At 44.0% G+C, this 19,303-nt stretch overlaps 1 protein-coding gene across 3 annotated transcripts in view; it reads right to left on the bottom strand.

Annotated features, from left to right (window-relative positions):
* USP3 (ubiquitin specific peptidase 3) overlaps positions 1-18,752 on the bottom strand; it is a 42,753-nt gene extending 24,001 nt beyond the window's left edge. The window contains exons 1-3 of one of the 3 annotated variants that reach the window (XM_064668376.1): positions 18,551-18,752; positions 3,375-3,435; positions 1,692-1,823 (exon numbers count right to left, since the gene is read on the bottom strand). In XM_064668376.1, the coding sequence (XP_064524446.1) occupies positions 1,692-1,823; positions 3,375-3,435; positions 18,551-18,641 (284 nt within the window). In that variant the 5' untranslated portion in view covers positions 18,642-18,752. Of the gene's footprint in view, positions 1-1,691; positions 1,824-3,374; positions 3,436-6,868; positions 6,981-13,885; positions 13,938-18,550 lie in introns of those variants that run through there. The other 2 variants (XM_064668377.1, XM_064668374.1) reach the window with 2 other exon arrangements.
* Between the last annotated feature and the right edge of the window lie 551 nt (positions 18,753-19,303).

Raw genomic sequence — 19,303 nt, 5'->3', positions numbered from 1 at the left:
CACAGCTCCCCACAATTAGTTCCAGTCCATCCACAGCTGACTCAGCCCTCGGACTGCAGCACAGCAGCCATCCCATGCTGAACTGCCTCCCATCTGTCCTGCCACAGACACTCCAGTGCACTCCCCAGTGCACTCCCTGCTCCTCACAAGAACAGTTTGTGGTAGCAACAGATCCCACAGCCCTGGGTTTGCTGTCAGCATTTCCCAGTGCCCACACCAGGTTTGGGATAAGGTCAGCAGGGTGCTGGGACTTGCTGCTGGAACTCATCAAGCCTCAGCAAGTTGAGCATGCTATTTGTCATAATGAGATACAATCAAGACTTCAAACACCCTGCTAAAATTCCTCCACAGATTATTACCTTCAGAATGACTAGAAGACAGGTCATACTTCAAACAAAACAAAAAGCCACAACACAGAACTCAGTTGCTACCAGGGTTAATTGGGAAAGTGAAATCAGCTTCCCACAGCTGTTCCAATGCTGGTAAGCTGTGCACATGTATCATGCACAAAAACTTTCTGTTTTCTGATGTTTTCACACAGAAGCAGATAAAAATGCTGGTCATTTAAATCAAGTGTAAATAAAAGGGAAATCCCCTTATATCACAAAGCTACTCAAACCTTTTCTCTGTGCTTAACATGCCCACAGCTCCATGCAACCATCTGAGCAGCTTCTGAGTTGCTCCCAACAACATTTCTTCAGGTGAAGACCACTTAGCTGTGATTTTACTTGCAGGGGATAAAAACATCTGGTACAGACATATTCCTCATAAACCTGGACACCCAAACTCCAACAGCCAGATTTTTCCCAGATCAGGTGCACAAAAGATACCCAATTATTTGAACAAAGTACCCATCAGTGAAGCCACACCCCCAGTAATTGTACCAGGCTGTAACATGGACTTCCCCGAGACTGACCCAATCCTGCAACAACATCCATGGGAAAACAGGAACTACCTGCAAATGGGGAAGCACCAGCTTTGGTTAAGGGTGAAGAGGATGGAAGATGCTGAAGGCAAAAAACCACTGCTTTTAATAAACTCCCAGTCTTTGCTCTCTGGGGAGCAGGGAAGACAGGGAACCCAACCTTAGCAGCATAAATATTAAATCTCCCAGAACAGTGCTCATCTCACTCTGACATACACACAGAATGACTCAGCCCAGGCCATTCTGCTGCCTAAAGAAACATTTCTGAATCTCCTCCTTACTCTTGCCAGAGACTTGATGCTGCTTCCCAACAGGATCCCTCACTTTCCCAAACTCACAGAAGTTACACAGGCAAACACACCCCAAGTTCAGATCTCTTGGGCAGGAAGGGGAGTGTATTACATTACTGCCTGAATTCTGACAAATAAAGGGGATGTGAAAGGCTCATAGTCTGATGGAAGGAACAGCCTTTGCAATTAAAAGGTGAGGTCTCAACACACCCCAAAGCAAAGAGAAGCAACTGCAAACCACACAGCACTTATTTCAAAAAGTTTCTGCTGTTGAAGCCAACTGACATGGGGGAGTTTAGCCCCAACCCGTGCTACAATCCACATGCAAGAGCTGAGTGTTTCCAACAGCCAGGTCTGGAAAGCAAGAGATTAAATGCCCAAAAATGTGTGCAACATATAAAATGTTTCTCAAGAGTCTAAAGTTTTCAGTGTCTAGTACAAAAACTGCTGTCAAGTTACAGTGTTTAAAGCCTTACCAGTATGTACTGTAACTACTGCAGTCCATACACACAGTATGCTGAACTTTCTCTTGCTTTTCTGTTTTCTTGTGATTGGTCATAGGAATCTGTGCATCTTCATAATGCTTTTTGGCATGGCCATTCACGTATCTAAAACAAACACAAAAAACATTATGCTTTTAAACAGCCAATCAACATTCATTTAAAAAATAAGAGGAGAGGCATCCAATATTTACACAGGCATTAAAAAAGGTAATTCACCCTCAGTGCAGTTAGTTCTCCAACTGCTTTCCCATACACTCTCCTGGCAGCTCTCCCTCTTTTGCCACCCAGCTCTCCTGTCTGTGACTGCTCTGTGTGCTGACCCCCACACCCTTTTCCAGCTTTCCCATCCCAGCAGGATCTAATCTTTGAGTCATCAAGTTCATAAATCTGCAGGGCTGTAGGGCTTGGGGTTACATAACTGAAGAAGAAATCTAAAATCCTACAGCTCTTTTGCTGACACAATGAGCATTTTCATGCTCGAAATTTGAAATTAAGTATCTTCAATTAAAAAAAAAAAAAAGGTGCCACTACAAATGCAAGAACCTGAAGTATGAGCTGAAAATCATTAATACTTAGAAATGCATGGTTGGGCCTCAGGTGAATTCCCTCCTCCCCCTCAGCATAAATAACTGACTCACTGTCTACTGACTGCACACAAGAAAGGCCATTTCTGGAGATTAATAATAATATTTTTTTAAGATTAGTAACTATTACAAAATTCCAAACTATTTATTTCACACCATCACATAACATGAAGCACCTTCCCCTCTCTTAGCTCTCACCAACTACAAATCTATAAAATAAATTAATAAATAGAGAAAAAAAAAAAGGTTTGGTGCTGAAAACACTAAACAAGAGACATTATTAAAATCATGACACTTACTGCAATCTAGATCAAAGAAACAAAAGCTGGAGTTTATTCAATTCACTTCAAAAGACAGAGTTTAATGATGCTTTTCCAGAATATTAGCATACAGGCCCAGATGTTACCCAACAGATGAAAACAGGCTCACATCTCAGATACTGTCTAAGTGTCAACACCAACTGCACTCCATTAATTTGTGCACCTCAAACATTTATGTAGCAGCAAATTTTCTACAATTACTCTGACATACAAATAACAGCAGTGACTGTATTATTGCTCTACAAATACACACAAAAAGCAGGTGCAGAGTGAAGGAGTTCTGCTGGCAGCTGGTTCTTCCATGTTATGGCAATAACTTCAGTTCCCAGACTACACTGCAGGACATTTGTGCTATTTTCTGTCTAAGCTGTTTCTCTCAAAACAAGCTGTGCCAACTTGTGGTTTTCCAACAATTCCCTTAATCTTATCACAACAGAAACATCTTTTACAGAACAGAACTTTACAGTAATCCACTACATTGCTCAGTTCAAAAAGTGCCTGGAGAACTGATAATCACATTTACTGTCCACTTTTCTTTAAAAAAACAAACAAACAAACCCATATCTTGAGTATAATCTCTGCCCTCTCCTAAGGTAGCAAAGAACCACTTGGAGCAGAACATAACAGTGTTAAATGAGATAATGAAAGGTTTCTTTCAGGGAAGTTTTGAATGAACTGCCCCCCAGCCAAGTGACAAATGACAGTGACAAAGGTCTGCTAAAGAGATTTACACACTAACTCTCGGTACCCACCTTCCACAGTGGACACTGGAACACGTCAGACAGACCCAGGGACTTTTATTGGACCGGCACACTGCAAAAGATTGGGGAAAAAAGTGTCAGAGGAATGAAATCTACTTGATTTTAAAATACAAAGCAGAAATATCAGAAGGACAAAAACATGGGCAAACTTTACAAATTTTGCTTTTGGCTTTTAATAAGGCACCCACTGAACACAGGAAAAAAAGCCACAGCACTCCTGTTTCACAGAACTGTTCTACCAGAAACCATTTTAAAGAAGTTAGTGCAAGGAAGCCTGGGGATCTGATGAGAAGCACACAGGATAAATCACAGTACACACATCTATACAACAGGTACTCCCATGTTCCAGTGCTCATAAAGAATCGATCCATAAGACCTCACCCCTTCAGGCACACCTAGGAAGGAAGCTGGAAGGTTAAAATGTAACACCAGTGCTGTGCTTTACAACCCACCCAAGACACCAGAAGATGTTATCTGAGTTTCTGTCTGCCTTCTAAGCCTAGAAAATTTAAAAGGTGGATGTTTTAAGCTAGAGGACTTAAACAAACAAACAAACAAAAGCGAATATTAAAAAAAAAAGATGAAATGTCATCCCAGGGCAGAGTCAAAGTCAGGATATTCCAATTCCAACCCAGTAGCAGGTCACTGAAGGAGGGATGCTGTGATACACAACATTTAGGTCTGAATGAAGTAAAACTGTTAACCATTATCCATTACCACAGAACTTACAGAAATAACATTACACTTTCAAATACCAAACTAATACGATTAGAAAATTAAAATGAAATGTTAAGTGCACTTCTACAAGGGCAAAAAACAATAAAATACAACTTTGATTATGCCATAAAGACAAAAGCATATGATACCACATAATTTTCTGCACACCCTAAATAACTGTTTTTTGGAGCAGTCGAGAATCACACAGGAAAATGAAACATATTTAGAAGAGCTACTATATTCTCCACCATCACATTTCACATTTTCTATTTAAATCATATGAAAAAAATAGCTACACTGCTTCTCAAAAAATTATTTTCAGGATTTGAATTCATTATTACAAATAGTTGTATTTCAATACACAGGCCAAAGGAATGCTTAAAGCTAAGAATTTTACCACGTTATGTAGAAAAAAAGCACGTTCTCCAGGAATATTTTTTGAAGTAACTAATTTTAAACTCTCTAGTAAAGACTCCAGAATTGCTTTTTTCAGCTGCTTTACTTGAGAAAGACATTTTCTCACATGCCGCAGTTCTCTGGGTTTGGTTCTCCAAACCCCAATTTTTCTCTTTCTAAAGCAGATGGGTTCCCACAGCTCTGACCATAATCCTGCAGTAGGCTGAGGGCAGTCAGGTAGAGCTGGTTTGGTTTACTTTTCAAGGCAGGAAAGTGGAAGGAGTTTGTCTAATCTGACTAAAAATGTTACTGAGAAAACCAACATTTGGCACTGGCAAAGGGGAGGGAAAGGGAAGCCCTTAAACAGCCATCACAGCTTAAAAGGGGCTGAAGGAACCAAGTCCAATCTGATAAAATTGTATTGGCTTGAATTACACAAACTGAAAGGTAAAATATTAACCAGAAGGAAACAGAAACCAAAATCACTCATGCACTTAAACACAGATCAAGTGCTGTGTGAACAAAGCAGTGCCCTACACTTCCCCTGCCAGGAACACAAAACAGTCTTCCTTGCATTAAAATCCCAGCAGGAATCTCCCACTTGGAAAGAACATTTTTGCTTTCACTATGTTACCAGCTGTGGATGGAGCTGGTACTCGAGCAGTAGGTCAAAGGATTACGATGGAAACAATTATTCTTCCTTTCCACCCTGTACCAGGCAATTTCAATTCCATGTTCAGGTACTTTAAATACCTGCACTGCTTGTTTGTCAAGTGTTAAATTATACTAAAGTAGTGCTCAGCCTGCAGGTTTAAGTGCTCTGCACAAAGCCAGCAAACAAGTCCAACTCTGCACAAGGCCAAACAAATAGCATCCACTAAAATTTTCCATCTTTCATATCAGGGAATAGGAAAAGATGGCTCATTTGTTTACTTTAACTTTTAGGAAGAACTTTGCTCCAATTGCATCACATTAGAAATGTGTAGTTTATCTTCTGCACAAACATCTCCACCCACAAACTCAAATAACATTGAAGTGACTCCCACTAAGATTAAACACAGAATCCAGTATTGAATTTGTGACCTATAATTGCTCAGTTCTGAGAGAATTACACAGTTGATTTTTCAGAGTGTTGCTGGATGTTGCACTCTGTATTTTTCTGAGGTTGGCTCTGGAGGTACCTTCATTAAAGCCTGGCTCTCTAAGTATTCCTCAGTTCAGATCCTGGAGCAGTCACCATCTGTTACTCGATAAATTAAATCAGACTGGAAGTTTCAGGCATCAGTCAGGACTCTCTCAAGACAGGCACGACAGAATGCACAGCAAAAGCAGAGTCACTGCCCTGAACTACTTATAATGTAAATTAAAGGGAGACAGTTGAGCTTCATCTGTAAAGGAACTGCATGCTATTGCTTTCAGAAGTGGTACTGACATGAAGGCACAAGGCTTAAAAGTAGACCAAGAATGAGGGAGAGAGAGATCCACAGCAAATTCCTACTCAATTCAAAGAACACTACACAGCCCTGGAAGCTGGCCCTTAAAACAGCCTTGGGTGTTGTGGACTTTCAGGTCAGACAGTTACACTAAACTGGGCTGGAAGAAAGAATCTCCAGCCCATTTGTATAGGTATGAATGTATTGCCTCAATTCCAGCTGGGGGTTTTTGTTTGTGTTTTTTTTTCTTTTAGTGGTATTTAGGAAAAAAAAAAGAGGAGGGGGCACTATATTAGCATCCTCTGCTTTGGATCAAAGCTATGTTCAAATATCTTATCTACATTAACAAAAATTATCTGTGTTTGTTACACCATATTTAGTGGTATACAGGCCAAGGAACACTGGCTGCTTTCTCAGCTTGAACAGAAGTGGCTACTGAAGCAGTCACCAACTGCCTCATTTGGTTGTATTTTTAGACTTGCTTCAAGTGATGGGGTGAGGATGATGCTGACCTGTCAAAAGGAAAGGGAGAGCAAATCTGCAATGCCACAGTCTTGTCTGAGGCAGTGTCATTTGCCACTTTACATTAAAATCATCTTATTCAGAAGCTTAGAAACACTATTTTTCACCATATAACAGGAAGGGGAAATACTGTGTTTTACAGAATGATTTCTCTAAGTGGAGTCCGAACACTCATTTGTTACACAGCCTACAAATCCCTCCATGTAAATGGAGCATCAATCCACCTCCAGGAGAGCAAATCCCCCTCGTACAGACTCATCCAGAACTGTGGGAACATTCAGAGATGTCCCTCCAGCTTCCCCTTTCTGTAAATCACCCAGATAACTCTGAGTTATGCCAAGCGGAATGAGCAAGGTATGGCTGATCAGTCTGGCTTCTCCCCACAGGGTCCCCACCCCGTCCCACCCTCAGGCTCACCCAAATATGTCCTTCTCAAGCTTGATGGGTTTTTTTTCTTACTGAAAACTGACTCCAAAAGCAGCCTCGAGAAGCAGGAAGGCTCCTGGCACTGCATTCCTTGCAGAGCAAAGCTGCAGCTTTCCACTGAAGGGAAGTCACAGCCATGTAAAAATGTACAACCAACCCGTGGGACGTGGGGGTTTGTTTGTTAAACAGCAACTGCAGAGCTGAGAAACTGCCAGTGGATAAAAGCAGCAGGAAGAGGAGGAGACAAACAGGAAGCAGGTTCTGAAAGGCAGCCAAGCTCAGAAACCTGCCCAGTGCAGTGCCCACCCGAGGGCTGGCACAGGCACAGCACCAGATCAATGCAGGCTGGAGGCTGTGCCAGCACAGCAGTGCCCCGAGGCCAGAGCTGCTGCAGGACTGTGCCTACAGCAGGGGTTTAAAATAGCCCTTTACTGCATCACTACAGAGACAGTCACAAAATATCAGCATCATAAGAGCAATACTTTGGTCTTTCTGTAAAAGCACGTTGAATGGAAACAAGATTAGGGTCACTAAACTATTTCAAACAGTCCCCACGGCCCTCACAAAACAGCCTGGACTTGGCTCTCAGAAGGAGCTGTAGCAATATTACAATCCCACTTGTACAATTACACATCACACTACAGTAACACAGTGACCTGCACAGACATCTCTGGCCTAACTGACCTTTGCTCAGCTCACTCTGTGTTGTCACAGTGGGTCAGCTACACTGAAATAAGCTAAACTGAAACAAAAGCCACTGCTCCCCCCTCAGGTCTGCCCCAGGAGCAGTATTTACACAGGTGTGGCAGCAGTGGGATATGGACACTGTGCTGAGCAAACTGTCCCACGGACCCCAGCCCTTGGTGACAAACACACACAGATGTGCTCTATGTATGTGTGTGTGTATATACACACGTGCCAACCAAAAAACCCCACAAGAACACTGCTGGAAAGAAATGGACTACTTTTCCTTTCCCATGACTTTAACTTAATTTTGCTTAACAATCCCTCAGTGCCCTGTTTAATTAAGATTTGATAGCAAGACTCTCATTTTGCTCCAGAAAGAACCTGAAAATGGCAGCAGAAAAGAGCTGTCTCCATTAACATGTGAAGAAAAAAGCAGCAACAATCCTCATACCAAAATGAGAAGCCCCTTCTTTGTAAAACACAGTCCTTCTGCCTGTCACACATCAGGTCTAAAGAATCAGACTAAAAGCTACCTTCTCCAAAGATCTGGAAGCAAAGGTGAGAGAAATTTGCAAGGAAAAATCCTGGGAAACAATCAGAAATGGTGAGAACACAAAATTCTGCACAAGTATTTAATCAAAATCATATAAACTCCATTAGTAATAACATCTCAAATGCAAAGATTTTCAGTCACAGGATTCAGAGCACTTCTCAGAGACCCCAGTTCCATTTTACAGACTGAAAAATAGAGAATGAGAGATTGAATAATTTACCAGAAGAATTTTATCAGCATAGATCAGAACTGATCCTACTGTCCCATACACCTTAGACCTTTAAAAATCATTTTAACTGCAGGGAAGGGTAGGATATCCCAGGACTAATCACTCTACACAAGACCTGTGACTTGCCAAACCAGCTCTGAATTAAACACCTAAAACTCCCCAGATACAACAGGTACCAGGTGTCAGAGAGTCACCTATGGAAGCTGCTATTCTAAGGAGGGAATTGCTGAAGTTATTAACATATGAGGAACACTAAGGAGACAAACATGCTGGATGTGGTCCCTCCTCCGGGCTTCCATGCTGCAGTTGCAAAAAGGTTCTGCCCACTCCTGGAATTTACAGCTCTGGAATTCCCACTGGATGCAGGCACAACAGTCTCTTCAAAGACTGAGCAAAGCAGCTGAGCAGTTTTCTCCAGAAATGCCCATTCATTCAAGATGTGAGTGTCCTAATGCACACACCTCCTCCCCTTGGAGGACCTGCCTTCCAGATTGCTCCAAGTGCTGAGGGAGGACTGACAATTCCTTCTGTTAATTAGCACTCCCATGACTAAGTGCTTCTCCAGGGGAACAGTGAGACCAAGCAAGAGAGCGGGTGGAGCTCTGACCGAGCCCGGCAGTCAGAGCCTTTCCTCGGCTGCAGCTCCACAGCAAGAACAGCCATGCACCCTACAGACAAAATCCACCACGGCACACACACACTGGTTACAACCGAGACTGGAACAGAGGATCTTCCACCAAAACGAACTGACCAAATCACATTACAGAGCCATGTGCACTCCCTCCTTCTGGCCATAAACTCGGTTATAAACCACCTACAATCAAACAGCTGCTCAAGGCAAACACCCCAAGCCTTCCTCATCACAGAACATTAGTCAAGATTGCAGGATGTGTGGATATTTGCAGAATTCACACTGGCATTAAAAAACCACTTTATTGCCAGAATCAAAGAAGCCTTAAAGAATACAGGTGTCCTCCGAGGTACATCAGTACATTTACAAGCAGCATGTAAAAATCCATAACAGGCAATATAAGTTACTCAGTACTAAGCACATATTTATTAATACAATGGATCACGTTCCCAGTTTTTGACTTCACATTCGTGTATTTAAAAAGTATACACACCAGCTGTATTATTATCTGAGCCCGTTGTATGTTTACATTCTGGAGGAATCAAAACAAAATGAAATGAGGTCTCAACTAAACATGATGGTAAAATCATAAGACAGGGCAGGCCTTAACACACACACAAGTGCAGAAAGAATGCCAACACTGGTTCATAATCTAGGAGTAGGTTCTTAGATTTTAAACATGGGGTTAAATGTCTGTGGTTGATGACTGGGGCTTTTTGTTTGGGTTTTAGGAGGGGAAGAAGAGGGCAGTGTTTAAAGTGTATGTGCATCTGGGAAAAGTATCTGCTCTACATTTTCAGAAGGCCCGTGAATTCCAGCTGAGTAACTGCAATGGAAGTCAGGTGACTGGAAAAGGAAGTAAAGTGTACAAGGGGCTTTTTTTAACCTTAACCTTGAGTTGCTAAAGCCCCATTCCAGAGAGAGAATGCAGGAAAAAGGATTTGGAAACTAGAGACGTGTTCTACACTTACAAGCCCCCTGGTTTTACTGCCTAGTTTTAAAGAGTACTCCCATTTGTTTCCAAACTTCGTTTCACATAAAGTTGTTCTTTCTGTCCTACCCCAGCCCCATTGCAAAGGGTTCAGTACACTAAATTTGTTCTAAACTCTTTGACATTATGAAAAAAATACTCTATTTAAGAATATTTTACATAAGTTTCATTTGTTAGACATCTTTGTTGCCTATTTTAGAAAAACAGCATTCTAGTCAAAATGAAACCAGACAGAACAGAAAAGGTTTTTAATTATACTACTTAAAATGTTTTGCTTCAAAATCGGCAAACACACACATAACTAAAGAAAAAGTAAGAAAATATGAAATTTAAATTACATTTAAATCAAAGCATGGGAATTTATAAGGAAGCAAGTTTCCTGGTAAGCACTGCTAAACATACAAAAACGTTAAACCCTTCTTTCACAATGAATAAAAGTCTCTACAGTATCAAGTGTTAACCTGACTCAAATCACATTCAAATGTAAAAGAATTTAATTAAGACTCCAAAGAACATTTAAAGAAATAAACAAACAACCCTCACAGCTAAAAACACCCAAGTTATTTCTCCTGTTACCTTTCAGCCAAAACCAGAAAGTTTTTAGTGAGAAAACAAGTCATTTAGTGATCGTGTGTGAACTTAGGAATAGCAGCTACTATTTGTGCTCTTTGCACCTGTACAGCTGGTTTCTCCTCCTCCTACTCAATAAAAGCACTGCTCAGTCTCACATAAGAAATGTCACAGATGGTTGCAGTGAACCATCTCCACTTCCAGTGGAAAACCAGATATAATTCAGACATACTAAGCAACAGCTGAGCGAGAATATAAATCACGGGTAGGGGAACAACTTTTCATAGAATAAGTAGGTCACTGAAGTGCCCGACACATTCCTAGGGCTGAGGAACGTCTGTCAGAGAACAACGTGAGCAGCTCCATCTGCATGGAATTCCCCTCCCTCGCTGGCTCCCGCTCGCTATTTGGATTATGCAATCACAATTCCACGCTGGGAAACGCGGCCGCTGAAAAATGCACGGCTTTTATTTGCCTGTCCTCTGAAAGCAGCAGTGGGAAAGAGGACAGGGAGGGGAACTTCTCAAGCAGGGAAGTGGTGACCAAACCGCGGAGGAGGTGCCAGAGCCAGGGCAGGTCCCTCCTGCAGCAGCAGAGACAGCGGCTGTGCTGGGGAGAGCAGAGCAGACTGAGCACACACACACTGAGCTCAACAGCTACAGCAGGGCCTTTTCTTTTTTGTAATTTAGTCTTTCTACATGTCAAGTCAAATTTTAGGACACACAGACGTGTCAGCAATTGATCTCCCTGCATGTACCGCATAAATCACATCCCGCCTGAAAGCAGCAGTGAAAAATATAATTAAAAAGAAAAAAAAAAAAGAAGTCAAACGTCAGAGACAGGCTTATTTTAATGAACAAATGTGCCCAAAAGCATTTTTTAAAGAATCGTTGTCTCTATTTCTCCTTTTCATTCTAAAAACAATTTTTAGTTGTTTGGCTACTTTGATAACTAATTAGCATCCAAATGTAAATGCATACACGCACATATTTACATACACATTTTAAAATGGAATGCTTTTAGCCCTCAGAAAAAACAGATACTGTTCCTCACTGCAGTAGCAGCATGGGACAAAAAAAAAAGTTATTCAATCATTATGTTAGAGTGAGACACACAAATACCCATTTTCAGACGGCAGCCAGAAAAAAAAACAGCAAAGCCAACAGTGGAATGTAATTTTTAAACCCTTCAGGAAAGGAACCTTCATGGGTCACTTAGCAATCAATAGCAGGTCAAAACATTCAGGCTGGAAATAGGAGGGAAAAGACACGAAGTTGATAAGTCTTGCTTTCTTTATATAACCTAGTACTGAATCTGTTTGTAGTCCCCATGTTGCATTCCTACTTCCCCAATACCAGCTACACGAACTTTTGTAGTATTAGTAATACAACTGCTAACTATCCCTGGGAACAAAACGCGAGAGAAATCGAATGCTCAGCGGACAAAAACATTACCAAACTAAAAACATGAACCAAAGAGTAAAACAAATAAATCAGATTTTAAAGGGTCCCGGCTATTTTGAGAAAATGCACTTATCTTGAGGCAGACAAGCAGATGCTCATATTCACACCTATGAATTACCTTGTAAAAAATCAGTGTTTCCCTGTTTGCAATTGATAAGGACCTTCAACTCCCACCCCCAAACCTGAGAGCACCATCCTGCTTCCCAGTGTAAATGCTGTCTGCTCGCTCTGCTGGGGGCAGGCCGACTTCCAGAGCCAGCCCCTTGTCCTGCCGGGCTGCCTGTGGCCCTTGGAGCACATTCCAACGGGGAAGGAAATCTGCCACAGAAATTTCCGAACGACGTCTGCGAGATCCACAATTACACAAGATATTCCTGGGGGGTAAAACAACCCCGAGCACTGGAGGGTTGTTCTGACACCCCAGATACGACTGCTAAATGGTAAATGTACTCAATTTAACACACCCTCTTATAATCAGGGAGAAGAACTGTTAAGGACACAAAATCTTACACTACTCCCATACCAAGGGCACCATAAAGCAATGAAAACAACTCTAATTCACTCTATGATAAAAACTGTTTCCTCCAACAATATCAAAATATAAATTGGAACAGCCTTAACTAGCTTTCAGATCTAAACTTCTGATTAAGTTGCACTTTCCAGCCTCCATGGATTGTTTTAATTCACGGCCTTTAACCACTTCTTACCCAGGTAATGGATGTTTGTTAAGCCAGAAAGCAAAGCATGAACCGGTTACCCAATGAAGGGAGTGAGAAAAGGCTCAAAGCCCAGCTTCACTTCAAACACTGGGTCGGAAACTTTCACTCCTCAGACCTCAGACACAGATGTGACCAAAAAAATATTAATTACTAGTCTAACTCTGTCAGCCTCAGCACCTCGGAGCGCTCAGAAAAACAAAGAAAAATGCACTGATATTGTTTAACACCTGCATACCTTGAAGGGCTTGGGAAAGGCAGGTGAAAACTATCCTGCTTAAATTTAAACGACGGTAATGAGATTTGCTCTAATCCGTGGTAATTCCAGAGCCTGCCCTGCACACCAGTGTCTCAGCCCGCTCCCGCAGTGCCTCAGACCCCACGGGGCTCCATGGGGAGGAGTCACTTCAAAACACAGGACACAGAAAAATCCCTCCTTCGATGTTTATCTTCAAAATCATCACAAAGATCAGGCCCAGTTTCTCAACAAATGCCAACGTATTAAATGTCTACTTTCCTCTGAAGCATCTCTTCCCCAGGCTAACGTTCAAGTTGTGATGGACTGTGGTTTTGTTGAGAGTATAAACGAATTTTTGAAAAGAAAATGGAGAAAATATTAATCACCATCGATTTAAGTTTACTGCTTTTAAAAGATATTATTTGAAAACAAAGACTCTCCTTTTTTTTTTTTTGTAATTAAAAGGAAATTTAAGTCTATCTTATGAGACTGAAATTAAGACTTTTACCCCATCTTCTAACAGAATCAGTTCCAAAGCACTTACAGGCCAAAGTAACTACTGACCCTGTGGTTTGCTCACACATCAGTGACTGATTCAAATGGAAAAAAAAAGACTGAGTCTAAAAAAAAAAACAAGTCTAACGAGTTTTACTTAAAACGACACCAGGGAATGAATCTAAGGAGCTATAACAACCTGCACAGGAGAGTTACTAACAAGCATTCCTGCACTGCAGTGACCCAGAGAAAAAGATGAAAGACTACCCAACTTTGAAATTAAATTTAAGTGACTGAATAAAAAGAGATAATTTTTTTTTACATACTTGTTCTGTCATTTAAATTCAGAATAAATCTGGCAGTTTCCAGCTGTAAGGTGATAAATAATCCTCACACATACAACACATTAGGCCCACACACTGTTCCTGAGCTTACCCTGAATTTTCCTTAGGAAGAAGGTCCTACCTACCATTCTCCAGTTCCAGCAAGTTTTCCCTCCTCCTGTATTCTAGTAATCATGGAAAATCATGGAAAGAAAGAATAAATGAGGATCTCTAGTAACAAAATAGGAAAAGCAAACAGACACAGACACTCGTGGAGATGAAGAAACATTAAAAGGCAGCTGGGATGGGAAGGGAAGCCAAGAGGGTTAAAAGTCTGTGTACCTGAGCTTTTACACTGTACTTGTTTTGGCAATGCCTGCAGAAGTGCAGTGCCAAAAATCACAGTGTGGCAGAATGCGTTACCTACCCCCGTGAAAGGAGAACAGTGTGACTGAGCTGAGAAAACAAAACCTCATGGGGGCGGGCAGGGGGGAAGCGCAAACAAAAAACCAGCGAAAGCAGCCTGGCCCAGGGCAGTCATGTGCTTCACAGCTCCCTGCCCGGCCCAAAACACTTGCTCTCACATAGAAAAGTAAAATAAAAATATAGAATAAAGGTAATATAGAAATGAAGCATTAGGGGATAACTGGGGTTACTCTGAACTGAATTCATTAAATATTTTGGTAACTTACTTTAGACACATGCAAAAAAGTCATTAACTCAGCATATGGATTTCCACCATAATCATTGTTCACCGGGCCTCAAACAGCTTCCTGGGGCTGGCTCCCCTCTTTTGTGGTCCCAGCCTCACCTCCAAATGCCAATAACTATGGAACTTAATCAACACAAGTCAGAACGCAAGAAACAGATGCCAGGCAAATATATTTAGCTTTTGCAGGAAATACCAGCCTGTGGCCAGAACTGCTCTTCAATACCTAACAAAATGGTGCTATTTAAGGAAAAAAAAAGTATTAATTTGATAGTGATCTGAAAAGCAATGTTTTAAGGATTTCAGAAGTGCAATTCCCTTTAAAAGAAAAAAAAAAATCACAGAATCTCTATTTCAGCAGACACAATCCCATGTCTGCAGTTGTCCTTCTAAAAACAGAACTTCGAATTCTACATTGAACAACCAGTGAGTCCAGTGAGAACACTTAATGAATCCTCAACCAAGCAGAAAAAAAGGTGGAAAACCTCCTCAGATTTCCACAGGTGTGCTCAGAAGATTGTAATCTCGCTTAGGTGAGACACAGCTCCCTGTGGTTTGATGAGTCTGTGAAAAGTTGTTGAGCAATACCACATCTGAGCTGTTCCAGACTGCTTTCCATAATTACACGATTTGCACAACAGTGCTGAAGGTGTGGCCCATCTTACAAATTCAACAGACTCAGTCTGTGACACTTTGCAGTCCTGCCAATGCCTCCAGCTACTCTGCTTCCAACTTGAGCAGAAGTTTCAGAAATTAAAGTGCTTGGAAAGGCTGCACTCTAATTGGAATTAGCAGACATCTGCACGCAGCATTTCATGTGACAGCACTGATTAAAAGCCGTTTTCAGTTTCTGCACTATTTCTACTTTATATATTCATCTCCTCCTAAATGCCCAATTACGAAAACAGCACACTGTCTCTGGATCTGCAGAAAAATCATTCTGTGCTCTCTTTTGCTAGTCCTGAAGCTCCTCAAAGCAAAGCTGCTCTCTGCACTGCTCCCGGCACAGGGCATGCCTGACTGCATTAAATACTCGGGGGAAAGCAAAACCATTCTCTAAACACGGGTGGCTTGAACTCTCAGACCTCCAACCTATGTGACAGCAACAGAAGTTCTAGAGACACTCAACAATGAACATACAGCATTACTTACTCATTCAGAGCAAAAACATTCACTTGGATCAACACCCCTGTTGCCAGTGCTTCCTCTTAGTGCTTTTTTAGTGTGTCCCTTCACCACAAGGCCTCCAAAAACAACTCTGGCAGGTAGCTTTCAAGGGGAACTGATCTAGGCCAAAAGAGCAATTCAGGCTGATGCACATGCTCAGTAACTCGAGTAAAGCTGGCTCCAAATACCAGCACCAAATGCAACACTCCTACATTGCACAACGACACAACATTCAGTGCTGTGAATCAAATAACAATATTCCAAAGTGCCTCCAGATTGTGAAATTATTGCTGCAATCCAGAGTTTTTGCAGAGAGACAAGGAAAAGGTACTTAACCAATGTGCACCGTTCAGCACGGCAGCTCCAGCTCCTCAAATCTCAGAAACACCAGATAATGATAAAAATAGCCACGGGCACTCTGAGCTAAGAACTCGCTCTCCAACCTGCTCTGCAATGTTTTGCTATCACTGGCACGTCAGGTGGCTGCCAGAAAGCTTCCTGGATCACCCTCCTTTTCTGGAAAGGTCAGCAGCAACCAGCGACAGGACTGACAACGAGCTCTGAGTTAAAGACAACGCACTTGATGAGAGATGCCCTGTAATTACAGAACGCAGAAAATTACCTCCCGAATATTTTTCTCCAACCGACAGGCCGCTGAGAACAAAAAGAACTAAAACCACAGAACTTCAGAAATGGTATCAAAAGTAATAGGAAATGCATTAAATTTTGACAAGATATTAATTTTCACACGGTGTTTTCTCTGTTTAATTTTATATTACCAGAAAAACTAGCAAATAATACATGGCATTTACAGTGACTTGACACAAACCAGTATTACATATCTTTAAAAAAAATTAAGGTCGTTAAAAGGAATACAAATAAGAAAAACACAACACTCTACATACCAATAGGGAGTCAATGCAACAATAATCACGTTACTACCTGAAAGTGAGAAGTGAGGCACTGCATTTTACTATGCCAGTAGAAAGGCAACATTTATTTTGAAAAAGAACGATTTTCATTTACTTTAAATGAAAAAGAGCTTGCTGTTTGTTCACTGGAATGTTTTAAGTTCAATGTACTTCTTCTCTAGCCACTTGTTAAGATTTCCACAGTTATCTGTGTGAGTACTGTGTGACTTATCTTAATTTTCTTTAAAAGCATTACAAACAAGAAACTCCCCCAGATATGGCAGCGAGTTCCCTTCTTCCTGCCTCAGAGCTGTAAAATAAATCAGTTGATTGCCCAGCATCTGGCTCTCCCTGTAAGTGCTGCTTTGGGAGAAATACCTCTGAACAACAAAGAAAAACTTGTTCTAACTGCTGAACTTCTTTGTTGAGACGCAGAAGCAGCATGAAAAACAGAGACCTGCAGCTGTAAACTGGCTTTTTTTTTTTTCAAGCTGGGAAGTAATATTAATAGCTCGTTATATATTTTTAGTTTTGGCACTTTTATCTTTTTTAAGTTCTCTGAAGGGTGGTTCCCTACCGCCATATGCTTCTGATTGACAACTTTGCTCACCCTTGATATTCCGAAGATAACAGATGGACCCAGAGACTTAAACTTCTTGTAAATAATTTTTTTTCCTCAGTAAAGAAACATCAGGGACAACGAGTTTCCCCGTGCTTCTCCCACTCTTTCTAATCGTTTCTCCGCACGACTGCGCTGCGAAATGAACACCCTCCAAATCAAAAAGCATTTCAGAGAAAAGTAACTGGTTTGGCCAAAGGAAGCAGCGACGCTACCACACCTTGGCTCCCGGAAACTGCAATCAGGGAACAAGTTAAGCAGGCAGAGCCTTCCCACACGGAGGCACCGACGCTGCCAGACAAAGGACAACCGTCTTTCCTTTAAAAACAAGGGACACCTCAAATTATCCGGCCGTGCAGGGCTCCCCGATGGGTCATTCCCAAGGGAGGCTTTCCCTCCAGTGCCCACCGGCTGCCCCTCTAAGCGGGGCCTACTTCCCACCTTCAACCGGGCTTCCCTCTGCTTTCATACCCAGCCCAACTAAAACTCCGGCAAACAAAAACACGTACCGAAATCCCCGGCAGACCTCGGGGGTTACCTGTGTGGAAGTGTGCGGTGACCCACGAGAAAGCTAAATCTGCAGCACCTCGAGCACGGCACCTTTAAAGGGAAAGCCCCTGAACAAATAAGATCGTGCGAGGGACAGAACCGAAGGCAGGGTATATTGCACAGGCGGTAATTTGCATTATTAAATCGAAGAGCAAAGTACTAAAAAAAGACGGGCTCTACACCCGCACCGACCCACGGGCAGAGCGGGTGAGCCCCGACCGCCCTCACCGCCGATCGAAGGGGGTCCCGAGCGACGCCTCCAGCCGCAGCACTCCAATAAACTACACTCTCCAAAGTCCTCGCACAGATGTGTATCCCAAAAAAACCACAAAACAAAAGGAGAGTAATCTCGGTCGGATTTCCAGCACCCCCCGACCCCACAGCCGCCCCCGGTCCCTCAGCGCCGGTCCGGGCAGAGCCCGCCCGCGGCCCCTCCGCGGACAAAAGGAGAGCGGAGCGGCGCCGAGTCGGGCCGGGCCGGGGGGCACCGGCAGCGGGACAAAGTCCGGGTCCGCCCCGGCCGGCCAGGGCAGCGGCGGGGCAGCCACGGGGCAGCAGCGGGGCAGCAGCGGGGCAGCAGCGGGCTGTGAGGCAGCCCCCGCCCCGCACACCCCGCACACCCCGCGGGCGGCGGGACGCGCAGCCCCCCCAGGGAGGGTCCCGCGGGGCGGCCCCGCCGGAGCGGGCCGGGGCTGCCGCCCTGCCCCGCGCCCCCGGGCCCTCCCCCGGCCGCGGGGGCCCTCCCGCCGCCGGGCACCGAGGACAAAGGAGCGGCCGGGCCACCGCGGGCCGGGCGGGCCGCGCAGCGCAGGCCGCACTCACCGCTGCAGCACCAGGAGGAGGGCGAGCCCTGCGGGAACTTGGCCGAGTCGGGCGCGATGCAGACGCTGGAGCCGAGGTGCGGGCACTCCATGGCGGGGTGCGGGGCGCGGAGCGGGGCGGGCGGGCGGCTCCTCGCGGCGCTACAGCGGCGGCGCCCCGCGCACAACAGCCATCTTAGGGCCGGCCTCCCGCTCCGCTCCGCGCCGCCCGCGCCGGGCTTTGGGGGCGCCCGCCCGTCCGCCCCCTCCGCGCTCCGCCCGCCGCGCTTTGCCGGCAGCCGTGACGGAGCGCTCGTGTGAGGGAGGCAGGGATGGTTTGGGTGGGGAGGGACCTCGGGGAGCACCCCCTGCCACCCTGCCGTGGGCAGGGACACCTCCCGCCGGCCCAGGTGGCTCCAAGCCCCGTCCAACCTGGCCTTGGACACTTCCAGGGACGGGGCAGCCACAGCTTCTCTGGGCAACCTGGGACAGGACCTCCCCACCCTCACAGGGAGGAATTTTTTCCTAATATCTAATCTAAAGCTACTCTCTGTCAGTTTGAAGCCATTCTCCCTTGTCCTGTTACTGCGTCTCTCTGCATCTTTCCTGTAAGTTCCCCTCGGGTCCTGGAAGGCCACAATCAGGTCACCCCAGAGCTTCTCCTCTCCAGGCTGAACAATCCCAACTCTCGAGCCTTTCCTCCCAGCAGAGCTGCTCCATCCCTTTAATCCTCTTGGTGCCTCCTCTGGGCTCTCTCCAGCAGCTCCACGTCCTC

The sequence above is a fragment of the Pseudopipra pipra genome, chromosome 12, assembly GCF_036250125.1.
Source record: "Pseudopipra pipra isolate bDixPip1 chromosome 12, bDixPip1.hap1, whole genome shotgun sequence".
NCBI lineage: Eukaryota > Metazoa > Chordata > Aves > Passeriformes > Pipridae > Pseudopipra > Pseudopipra pipra.
This window is presented reverse-complemented; position numbering and strand designations above follow the sequence as displayed.